The sequence below is a fragment of the Eubalaena glacialis genome, chromosome 2 (genome assembly GCF_028564815.1).
Source record: "Eubalaena glacialis isolate mEubGla1 chromosome 2, mEubGla1.1.hap2.+ XY, whole genome shotgun sequence".
NCBI classification, from domain to species: Eukaryota; Metazoa; Chordata; class Mammalia; order Artiodactyla; family Balaenidae; genus Eubalaena; species Eubalaena glacialis.
The window spans coordinates 129,143,156-129,155,939 of NC_083717.1; the positions used below are offsets into that span (position 1 = coordinate 129,143,156).

Consider the following 12,784-nt stretch of genomic DNA (forward strand, 5'->3'; position numbering starts at 1 on the left):
TAAAGTGTTTGCTCAAGTCTTTTGCCTATTTTAGAATTGGGTTGGTGGTTTTCTTACTGTTGAGTTTTGAGAATTCTCTGTATGTTCTGGATATAAATCCTTTGTTGGGTAAGTACTTTGCAAATATTTTTCTCAGTCTGTAGTTTATCTTCTCCTTTTCTTAAAAATATCTTTCACGAGCAAAAGTTTTAAATTTTGATGAAGTCAAAATTTGTTCTCTTATGGACGGTGTGTAATATGCCGTGCGTAAGAAATTGGTGCTAACCCCAGGTCCACAGTTACGGAGACAACACTGACACCTGCTACTTCCTGGAACACTCTTCTCCGTCTCACCCTCCTGGTTGTCTTCTTCAAGACCCAAACTTTACTTCCTTAGAAAAGCGCTTGTGCCCCTTTCCTCTTTGCCCCTGTGGACACAATCATTTCCTCTTCATCTGTGTACCCTTTGTGAACACTTATTTTCCTGACTATAATTTCTCATTATATGCCCCCTCCCACCAGGCAGGGGACCAAACCCTGGCATTATTCACCTTTGTTTCCCCAGCACATGGGTTAGTACATAGTAGGTGCTCAATACATTCACTGAAAAAAACAGAAGTAATTAATTCCTAAAGACATTATCCTTCTATCCTTAATTGTGCTGGGGACGATTTGAGTAGCTTATAAAAAAATGTTATTGCTTTAAGGACATTTAAAGACTATCTTCAGTTTAAAATTAAAGTTTGTTATTCTTTGAGACATCTGTTGATTTAGTCATTTAAATGAGCTTGCTGGAGAACATCTTTCCTCAGAGGAAAAGATATAAGACAATAAATGAAATTCATGTTAGAATTATGGGAGATTTTAAGTAGCTAAAGCAGTTGATACCAATTGATGATATTGAAAAATAAACTAAGCAATTTTATCTACTGAAATTAAGTTTTTGTTCATTATTAGTCTGTTAAAGTAAGATCCATATCATCAAAATTCTTGACTGCCCAATTTAATGGTAGCCACTAATTATACAAAGAGGTCCTGAGGAACCAGTCCTCTACTTGGGGAAAACATTCACATGCTGAAATAAATCCTCTGGGAATGAAGCTACCTTCTGATGATATAAAATCTTCATTAATTATGCAAAACAGCCTCCTGTTGCCAAATAATAATATTCATAGGAAGTTAGATATTTAGCTTTCATTTGTCTATAACAGAACAAGATAATGGGACCAACTCCAGGTGAGCTTCTGAAGGTTAACAGTTTGTCTTGGTATCCTTGGCCCCTCTCTCTGGATCTGCCTTTCCTTCACCTCTACATTCTCAGAGTCCTCCAACTCTCTGTTTGTGGACTTGGTTTACAAGGAGTGGGAGCTGCCTTTAAGGGCGATAGACTGAATCTAGAGTCTTAAGAGTGTGAGAAGTGTGGGCTGGTGGATCTGTCCATGGTTGCATCATTCCAGATGATGCATACTTGGGAATCAGGAGAGGAGTCTAGAAGTCAGAGAAGAAAGGTCTAACACAGACAACATTGGGGAGAGGGGCTGGAACTGATGGAAATAGTGGCCAGAATTAGGTGTGAACAGGAGAAATGGGATAATTTCAGGCTACGACTATGAAAGCAGAGCCTGGAATAAGTTGCTTTATAGAAGATGGACCAGTGGACCTAACCATTTTTCTCATGGATGCTGGAAAGGGTTCCTTGGCTGTCACTCATAGAATCTTTAGCATCCTTATCCCTTTCTTGACCTTAACTCTTCTGTAGACATTCAATTTTCTGCCTACTAGCACCCAAAATAGGAAAGAATCTGAAATCAAACATTAACATTTTTTGGGCAATTACACTTCACTATGAATTTTAGTCACTATATCAGCATAACTAGTCATTGCCATGTTAAGTGTTTTAAACCTCCAACTATGAATGAAAGATTTTATTTCCTGTTAATACTCTTAGTAAACAGATGGGGAGAAATATTTTCACTTATAGGTTCTTCAGATATATATTATGTATCTCCAGTCCCAAAGGAATTGTTTCTTTTCATATTCCTAAAAAACTGTGAATTTCTTCTAAAATTACCACTTTGTTTCCACCAAGTAGCACTGCAGTTCTCAAAAGTTTGTTATACACTGAGCAGTTCAGCCATGTGAGTTGAGTCCAGTTTCCAGTCGCTATCTGCTCAAGTTAAACATCCAGTAGAAGCTGAAACACCAGTGATTCCTTACATGCATCAGTTGGGCTCCAATCCAACTCCACACCCAAGCTTCTACTTCATCTTATTAATCTAGTGCCCACAGGGCCTCCAACAAGTCAGATCTCTCAGTGCCTTTTAATTCCAAACAATCTCTGCTGGGAGGAAGCCATTCAGCAAATCATTTTTTAAAGTTTCTGATACCTGGTTATCTGACTGAATGTCCGTAATCTTCAGCTTGTTTCATATAACATCCAACAAACTGGCAGTAGTTACGGGCCAAAGCACCAGAAGCTTCAGACTGAATATTTTTTAAATATTTGTTTGACATTTATATGGAGGGACAGGGAAAAGCAGATCTTCTATTATTAAAACCTAGATATAGATTCAGAATTAGTTACCTTTCTCGAAACAAACATCTCATCAAGTGTTCAAAGCATAGTCCCCCTTTGGAGGGAGAGGGAGTATATACACTCACACACTCGTATATACAACCTACACATTTATCTGTAGTTCTTGTTCTATAATTTGTGCGTGCATGTAATTTTGTCAAGCCAGGCAACCCATGGCAGAGTAGAGGGCATAAAAGTAATTAAATAAGTTAATAGAGTCCAGAAAATTGCACCATGCTATGCATTATTTAGTTTCAGAATTTCAGCGGATCCTTCGTGTGCATATTGCCAAAATACTCAACAGAGTGAGGTCAGCACTTGTGGGGAGGGTGTTTCTTTCTCCTCAGGGCCCATCTGCTTCTGTGGGAACAGGGCTAATTCACATTTCACAGTTACTAAGGAGGAGGGTATGAAAACCTGAGTTAACTGGCACCATTGATGCTTTAGTGCCCCTTACACATAGTTTCCCCTGGATGGTTGCCTGACATCTTGACCCATGAGCTGGCTCTGACTAGATTCCTGCATCCATTATGAAGGAGCCAAATGTGTGTAAATAGAGTGGATGACATGTGCTTTGGCATGAAGTTTTCATGGTACCAAGGCTATACATATAACTTTCTGTATTGGGGGATGAGCGTGGGATGGTGTAGAAATGAGCCTATTTAGCTCTTCTGAGCAGGTGGCAGAAGGGTTACTCAAACCTTTTTCTCTCCGAGGTATTCATTTTTCTGCATCTCTAGATTGCAGTGGGGCCTGAGAGACAGAGACTCACAAATTCTGAGTCACGGAATCAAGAGTGTGAGGAAGTTGAGCACACTGCCGAGAGAGTGGTTGAAGTAACCACTGTGGAAGCTGTGCTAGGAGACAGGGGGTGTATGAGGAAAGCGGCTGGAGGGGATGGTGGCCTGGAGGGGGTTGAAAAGCACCTGTAGTGGGGGAATGGGAGTAAAAAAGTCTGTCAAAGAGAGGTTGGGGGCACAAGGGACTTTCTGATATTGTTCCCCAGGTGAAGTGACGACAAGGTCCAGAGTGGAGCGATGGCAGAGAGTCATCCCAGCAGAATGGGCGTGAAGGTCTTAGGAGTAGAGAAGTAAAGGAAATCCGAGGCTAGAGCGTTGGCTGGCTCCTCAGTGTGAACGCTGAAATTACCTAAGATAATGGTGTGCTCAGTATGGAGAGGAAAACCGTGAACCAGATGCATTCTTCAGTGCAGAGGAGTGAGAGAGAAGAACGTAGATAACAGCAGTAAGGGAGGATGACAGGAAGGTTTAGCAGACAGGAGGCATCTACGAAGAAAGAAGGCAGGAGAGTAATGATCAGAAAGTGACAAAACATCACTGAGGTCTGCCCTTCCCCCATCAGCTCCCCCTCCTTCCTCCACCCTCCCGCATCTCTCAGCTGAGGCCTGGGAGAATGAGCAGCTTCCTCTGCGAGAGCAGTGGAGGAAGCAGAAGCCTTGGGCAAAGTCAAGTTTGGGTAAGAACAGGAGGTAGAGGTAGCATCCGTGAAGAGGTTAAGGCATGTTTTTACAGTGGATTGGGGATATTAGCCAGGAGAGCACTGAGAATTTGGAAGAGGTCAGCAGTGGGAGGAAGGGCATTTTCCAAGGCAACACAGTACTACACAGAAATGAGCATCCTAATAGGACAAAGCATGCAGGGCATTTGCTTTGGGGTGGTGGTTGAGGTATCAGGAATAAGATGTGTGGGGTAAATGGAGTAGATGTCCAAACAAGCGTCAGCTAAGACCCCAGGCTACATGGAATATCTGATGGTAGTTAGAGGCCTGCTTTTTTCTGCTGAAGGCCAGCAGAGACTAGCTAATCTGGCTGTGACTGGTTCTTATGTACTGGTTAATAGGGTATTATAATTTTTGCCCCAAGTCTCTATTGGACCGCATAAGCCCATGGGCCATATTTTTTTCTAAGAAATTTACCTGCTCAGAACTCCAAAGTCTATTTAGTTTAAACGTTTAATCTGTTTCAAGTTATTATCACCAATTTATTACCAGTTAGGTCTTGGATTTCAAGAACTAATATTGGAGCGTGTATTGGAATTGTACAATAATTTTTGTTCAGAATTCAGCACAACTTTCCATCATTATTCAATAGTTTTTTTGGCTGATTATTACACATTGTCAAATACAGGTTACATTTTAGTTTTTCTTTGAAGACAAGTAATTGAATTGTATGAAATCAGAAGGTTATATTTCCAGCATAGAATGACTGTTTTGATACTCAAGATAGGGCTCAGAACTCAAAGGCTGTCTTAAAATTTTAGCTTTAACGAAAATCATAAATAAAAGCTGCACTTAAAAGAAATCACTGATACATAACTAAAAGTGAGTAACTGAGCACTTTTTGCTGACATCTACATCATTTTGATGCTTAATGGACTCCAATTGCTCAAGTAAGTATTACGAGTGCTGCCGCCCATTTCATGCTGCTGGCCTCTGACAGCACAATGAAAATGTGGGAACTTGTAAGGACAAGGGACACATCAGGTAAAATCTGCCTACCTAATAGTATGCGAGGAAGACATTGAAACTTTGATATAGTAATGGTTTTAGTTTAAATGCCTGAGTCTTAAAAACAAAACCAAACTGTATTTTGTTTTTGTTCAGTCTTGGGGTTTCTCTGGTTTTCCTTCTTAAGAGTGATTTTGTTTGCAAAGCGTGGATATCCATTAAGAATTTAAATATCAAATTGTGTCCCTGTGGGAGAGTGACAATTATCCCTTACCTTGAAGATCCCATGGCTCACTGAGAATGGCTAGGAGTTCCAATGCAGCACACTTTCTAGCCCATTTTTCTTCATGCTACATGTCTGGAGGATGCTTCTTTCCTGAGATATTATGTGTTCGGTGGAGCTCACCAGTAGCAAAGAGAAGAGCTGTTGGCTCCCTTACCTAAATCCCAAACTAATAGTAAATAAAGAGAACAGAGAGCAGATTTGTGAGGTAACCTCTCACCTTGGATGAACTTTCAATGTGAGTATCTGAAAAATAGTAGGATTTTCGTGGCTTAGAAAGAGATCAACCTACCAGTGTGCACTGAAGGCAGGCCCAGTGCCCAGGAATATGGCCTGTGACTCTGTATCTGAACTGAAACAAAGGCCAGCTATCCAACATGTGCTCACCTGACCCGTTGGCCCTGATCATTGGTGTCAGGTGAAGGAGTGACCTTTCTACCATCCCCTTCCCAGGTTAAGGCAAAGGAGTCATCGTATATTTGCTTCTCTTTATTGCAGGACATTTGTGAAGATATTTCTGATCATGTTGAGCAAATCCATGCCCTCCTTGAAACGGAGTTCTCCCTGAAGCTGCTATCCTACTCCGTCAGCGTGATTGTGGACATCCACGCGGTGCAGCTCCTCTGGCACCAGCTCCGCGTCTCAGTGCTGGTTCTGCGGGAGCGCATTCTGCAAGGTCTGCAGGACGCCAATGGCAACTACACCAGACAGACGGACATTCTGCAAGCTTTCTCCGAAGAGACAAAGGAGGTGGGTGTTTTCCTTGAAGCCAAATAGTGCATTGTCAGGTGTGATTATTTGAGAATGTTTTCAGTTCAGAGGTGTGGGATAGGAATTCTTTATAGGTAAATAAGCAGGTCCTAAGCCGGATGTTGAATCTAGGTATAGTGACTAGAGGCTAGGGCACTTCTAATGTGAATGAAGCTAAAAACCAGAGTTCATTCATACCTGGTAGTTTGCACAGATACCACCCGTAGCTGTTGGTGCTAACCTGGCTTCCTGTTCCTCGTTCAATTATTTGATAAATATTCACTGAGTGCTTATATGGGCCAGGCACTAGGTGCTAAGAGTGTAATAGTGATCAAAACATGGCCTTTGCCTTCAAAGAGCTGAGACTAGTGGGGAGTGGAGGCAAGTGGACAGACATTAAGACCAGACTGTGATCTGCGTGATCTACATGCAGATACAATGGTCTACATGATGCCACTGGAGGACAGAGAAGGGGCACCTAATTCAGACAGGGAAGCCTTTACAGGAGAAGTGAGTCTAACCTGAGACCTGAAGGAGAAGCAGGATTAGACTGACGAACAGAGGTAGAAACTGTTCTAGACAGAAGGAATGGCATGATCAAAGATCCAGAGGTAAGAGAGAGGATGACAGCCTCAGAGAGGAAAAAGTTCAAGGGATCAGGAAGCAGGATTTGAACTAATATGTAAGCAGAGGTCAGATCATGAAGATGAAAAGCCGTATTAAAAAGTCATATTAAGAGAAGTGGACTTTATTTTGAGGATAACAGAAGAGTTTGTTCAGAGAATTGATGCGATTCAATTCATGGTTTAGAAAAATCATTCTGGTTGCAGTGAGTCATATGGACTTTAGAATTTTGCACAACCAGTATATTTAGATTTTTTTGTACTCATAGTAAGCATAGTTTAAAGAGTTTGTTGCTGTTAATCTTGAGGCATAGCTTAAGAATGAACACTGTAAAGTTAAATCCAAGTGAACTCTCCTATTCCCAAATAAAACTGACATATATGTCAGAGCGAGAGAGAAAGAGAGAGAGAGGGAGAGGCATTGTGCTAGCTAAGTAGGGGCTATATATACGTGTGTGTGGATGGATGGATGGATAGATAAATAGATGGATGGATAGATGGATGGATGGATAGGCAGGTAGGTAGGTAGATAGATAGATAGATAGATGCCATGTATAGATACATAGAGTGTGTGTGTATGTATATAGTCCCTTGGTTCTTGAAACCCAGTTTAGTGCTCTACTGTTGATTTTGTGGAAAATATGTATTATACAAGTTTAGAAGGCATTTATATAAATGTGGATTAAAAGGCCATATAAAGAGTGTTGCATCTCATTAAGTTATTAATGTTTCAGTGGCTCCAACATTATCAACAACACAAAACAAATCTGGGCTTCTTCTCATAAATGACTTATATTTGTTGATTATTGTTTTTGTAATAATGATGCTCTTATTATTATGTGGCAAATTCCCTGTAGGCCCTGGAAGTTTCTGGGAATGAAAATCTACTGGGCTCACTTCTAACTTTAGGTCACAGTCTTTGTTTTCATTTAGCTTTTCCTAAGATTGTGGCAATGAGGGAGGTGATACAGACTTTGGTAGAGTTCCTTTTAAAATCGTAGAATGAATATGTAGGTGTGTGAGATAGTCCTCAGATGCCATCCATCCCAAGTGGGATCCCTAGAAGGTCCCTGATTGGGACCCTTGTGGTTATGGGAAACTACAAAGAATCCCAAACTAGTCAACTCTGCCCTAAATCTGGTGTTTAGGAGGAGGTGTATGCTAATGAGGTGGGAGATCAGAGATGGGGAAGGTTTGTCTAAACTCTGAAGAGACAGTACTTTAGATATCTACCTGGTATCTCCAATCTGTACATTCTGTTTTTGCTTCTACCCATGTGTTCTCCTGGCTCTGTCCAAAATCCAGTATTGATCAGTCATCAGATCTGCCCACTTTCAACCACTTAGAGGGGGCACTAGAAATCATTGAGTCAAACCAACTCATATTACATATTTATTTATTCATTCAATAAACATTTACTGATCACAACTCTGATTAGAGCTGGGGATATGAAAGTGCTCTAGGGTTTATTGTTATTGCTGTTATTGTTGTTTTGTGGAATATGTTCATCATGTGTTTATTTGAACTTGTATTATTCACAAAGTGGTAGCCCAAGAAAGATGAAAGGCCATTGAGACTAACTAATTGTTACTGGCCACTATTTTCACAGCTATGTTGCGAGTTTATATTAAGTAGTACCCATCATGGGTCTCACAATGTGAGCTCAACAATTACTTACAGATTCGATTGAAAGCAATTTAGTGCATTTTCATGTTTGAAGTCAGTCTTTAGTCCTGTTGTAGAGATGCAAGAATGTGTTGTATGAGGGGTAAAGGAACAGTGGATTCTCAACCACCTGCTTTGTGGACATTTCTCTGTGAATTGAAGCACTGTCTCCATTACCATCTTTCCTGAAGCAATGGATTCCTGATCCTATTTGTTAGTTTTATTTGTTTCTGTCAGCACACTGGAACTGTGGAAAATAAGAAGAGAATTAGGATAAAATTCTCAGCTTTATCAGAATAAATTCAGCTGTGAAAGATTTGTAGAATGAAGAGGGAGATGGCGTAAAACATGCTGATAATCTAGAATAGTAAATGTCCTTCCAGTGAAGATAAATTCATTTTTCTCTTTTTGGAAGTCAATTGAGTTTCATAGCCCATTAAAGAATAGGTTTGAAAGTCAAGAAAGTGGCAAGTTCTCTTTCTGTCCTTACAAAAACAAAGTGAGTTTTATTCCTTTATTTAAATATGGAGCAGACCATATCTTGTAAACAAATTGGCAAATGCCTTACTGAAACAAAACCAGCTGAACAAACAAATAAAAAATACTTTAGGGCAAAGCTCCACATTGTGTAAAAAATGTGTTATACTGAAATTTTCTATATTTCAGATACTGTGATAAGCAATTTATATTTATTGTTTCATTTAGTAAGGAGGGTAATGGGTATTAAAAGTAGTTCCGTTTCAATATTACTCATCCATAAAAAAGAATGAAAGATTGCCATTTGCAGCAACATGGATGGACCTAGAGATTATCATACTAAGTGAAGTAAGTCAGACAGAGAAGGACAAATACTATATGATTATCACTTAAATGTGGAATATAAAAAATAATATAAGTGAATTTATTCACAAAACAAAAACAGACTCAGAGACATAGAAAACAAACTTATGGTTACCAAAGGGGAAAGGGAGGGAGGAGGGATGAATTAGGAGTATGGGATTAACAGATACAAACCACTGTATATAAATTAGATAAAACAAGGATTTACTGTATAGCACAGGGAAGTATATTCAGTATCTTGTAATAATCTATAATGGAAAAGAAACTGAAAAAATATATATGTAACTGAATCACTTTGCTGTACACCTGAAAATAACACAATATTGTAAATCAGCTATACGTCAATTTAAAAAAATAGTTCCATTTTATAGATGGAAAAACTGAATTTAAGAGAGGCTAAGCAAATGCTTAAGGGCATAAACCTAAGAATAATTAAATAAAACAAGCAAAACCAGCTCTTAACTGATCTCTTTGGTAAAAATAATAATAATTATTTCCTTCTTCCCTTCCTTCCTACTTTCCTTTCTACCTCCCCTAAATATTTATTGATTTCTTACTCTTTATAAGGCACTAGGCATTCAAAGATGAATAACACATGTTATTAAATGTTAGGAATCACGTCATAATTTTGTTAGATCCTCAAACAGTTCTGGGAGGTTGGCAGGGCAAGTGCTATTATCCTTATTTTACAGATGATATTATTGTATCCATCTTACAGATAAGAAAACTGAGGCTGAGAGAGGTAGTCACACAGGTAGTGATAACTGTTAATAGTAGTAACACAATAGCGAACATTGATTAAGAACTTACCATATGCCAGATGGTGTGGTAAGCACTTTACCTAAATGGTACTCACCCTCTCAGTGGGAACACATTGGTCCTTCCAGAGCACTCACATCATTGCACTTTGTGTGTTCTTCCACGAGCACTTATCACAGGGCAATTTATATTACGACAAAGTGTGTGCTAGATTTGAACTTCGTGATTGTTGGCACCAGATTATAATCACCTCTGTATCTCCCACAGCACCTAGTTCGTATCGCTGTATATAAAAGTCGATGAGTTGAACTGAAGTAAATAATGCAGATAATAACTGCTTTAAGTGTGGAAGAGGGAGATATCACTGTAGGTTGGTTGACTGGGATTGATCATGGAGATTAGTTATTTGACTCATAATTTCAGCCCGTAGAAAATGGAAATTGTCAAGAATTATTACTATAGTATAAATAAAAATATTGAAAGACTTTGTCTATTTTCCCTTTTCCCATCAGAAACTAAACTTTGCCTTGCTTCGCATTTCCCTATCACTGCTTGTTCCTCTGAGTCCACTGCCGCTCTCTGGAATGCAGTCAGAATCAGAGCACCAGCGTGGGAGAGCTGAAAGGAATCTGAGCAAGGGTCTCGACCCTGTGGTCTGAGGACTCTGGGGGGCTGTAGCCTTCTTGTAAGAGGTCCATGAATTTATATGTTAGTAATTGAAGCACAACAAACACCATGTAGTGAAATTAGGGGAGGAAGGGAAGAGAGAGGCATACAAAATTTTTTGCCGTAACCATAATTAAAAGAGTGAAATTCTGTTTTCAACTCTTCTGAGTAAGGTCACTAAATCAGGGCACAAAGTCAACTCTGAAATGGCAATGGACACTAACATGAACCTTGGGGGCATTGCAGTAGGGAGATCTTCAAATCTCTAAATTATAAGTATCAAATCTCACGTTCAGCTGATGACAGAATTCACTGTTAAACAAAGAAAGATCTAAGAAGGCATTTGGAATTAGAACTTCATTTAACTTATTTATGGGTAAGGAACAAAGCAAAATTTCTTGTTTCAAATTAGGGAGGAAAAAGGGTTTCCTTGATGTCTGAGACAAGATTGAAGCCAGCAGTAAAGTGAATAAATTGCTCATCAATAAAGTGAATAAGTTACCATCTCCATAAAACATAACCTTCATCTGAGAAACTGCTTCATAACATATTAAATGGGGGTCTGTTTGAGTTTGGACATTGCTAGGCTGCCATGACACAGCTAAAAGCACTACAAAATAAAATGTGGTATTTCTAAAATAAAAAGGCCAGTAAAAACAACATGCACTCTTCCCCCACCTCCATATCCACCTGAGACTTTACTACTTACATGCATTAGAAAACTATCTGGGAAGGTGGTCCAGTAGAAAGCAGTGGGACTAAAATATTAGTATTACTAAGCAATATTTTAAGAAATGAAACTCATTATTTATCTGCTCTGAGAAACTTCAGAGAACTTTATTTTTTTAAAATTGCCTCTGCACTGTGAAATGTAGAAAAATACTTTTGAGGAATGCTCTTAAATAATAGCCAACTGTGTTAAAATATATGGGTAGATGCTTGCCACTTGGTCTTTAGGATATGAAATGCATACACTATGTGCTGTTTTTTGTTTTGTTTTTCAGGAAGGGATTTTTTTTTTCACATTAAAAAAATGCAGTATGAATTAAAACTAGTTACCCCTGAATGACAATCAGCCATGCAAGCAGTAGTTGGCCTGATTGGGAACAGGATGGGAGAGGGCTCCCTTTGGAGCATTAAGTGTTTTTGAGTATGGTATTTTCTTTTCCAAACAAAGGACTGGCTAGGGAAGGGATCTTCAGGGGAAGACTTAATTAGGAAAAGGCAGTCATACCCTATTATCTAGATGTCTCATGCCGTATGTTCAGCTAACATCATTTATTGAGTACCTGTTATTTTTGAACAAGACAGTATCCCCTTGTCTTAACGTTCTGTGACCACCAAAATTGGGATCAAATACTTTCCCACGGTTATGGTATTCCTTGCCTGTCCAGAAGCGGGTAGCTGACATTTTCATGGGTCTAATTTTTACCTGAACTCTCACATCTCTTTTTTTCTATTCATCATAGGAACATTTTTCCTTAATGCCTCTTTGACCTCACTTAAGTAGGTGCAGTGCTGTAACTTTGTGAAAAAAATGATTAAAAATAATGTAAATTTCAACTAGTTAATAATTTAAATACTAACTTATGGGATAGCTTTGGAACTTAATCGCTATTTATAGTACTATTTTTGTAAAGGAGTAAGTTCTGAACATTGAACAACCAAATAAAAAAACTTTTAGTAAATACAACCTGCTTTTAAATTGGAATTTCCTCTATTATTCTCTTGAAAATTGCATGAACTGTGACTTCTGTTTGACTGGCTCATTCATTGGTGTTTTGGGCTTCTGACTTTTTTCTTTAAAGATCCTATTCCAGATATGAAGCATAAAAGCCAAACAATTCCAGTTAGACCATTTTTGTTGATATTGGCAGTTAATATTGGTTTCTTACTTTGTGCAGTATAATTTAGCATAGGGATACCTCTCATTTTGATGAAACTTCCCCCCTTGATATATTTGATTAGTAAAAAATATATAATAAGTAATAAGAGTAAGCATTCATTGAGTACCTATCCATGTGCCAGACTTGTGTCTTACATATTCTGTCTTCTTTAAGCCTCACAACAGCCCTATGGCATGGCTTATTGTTTTATTTTTACAGATGAGGGAAATGAGGCTTAGTGATATCAAGCTACTGGTTCCTGATCACATGAATAATTAGTGCTTGAGCTAGA

General features: G+C 38.9%; 1 protein-coding gene across 9 annotated transcripts in view; it reads left to right on the top strand.

Moving 5' to 3' along the window:
* Positions 1–12,784, top strand: part of AKAP6 (A-kinase anchoring protein 6) — a 570,108-nt gene that overhangs the window by 295,314 nt on the left and 262,010 nt on the right. For all 9 annotated transcript variants that reach the window (XM_061180772.1, XM_061180767.1, XM_061180765.1 and 6 more), the window contains one exon: positions 5,802–6,053. In XM_061180772.1, coding sequence (XP_061036755.1) covers positions 5,802–6,053 — 252 coding nt within the window. The remainder of the gene's footprint in view (positions 1–5,801; positions 6,054–12,784) is intronic.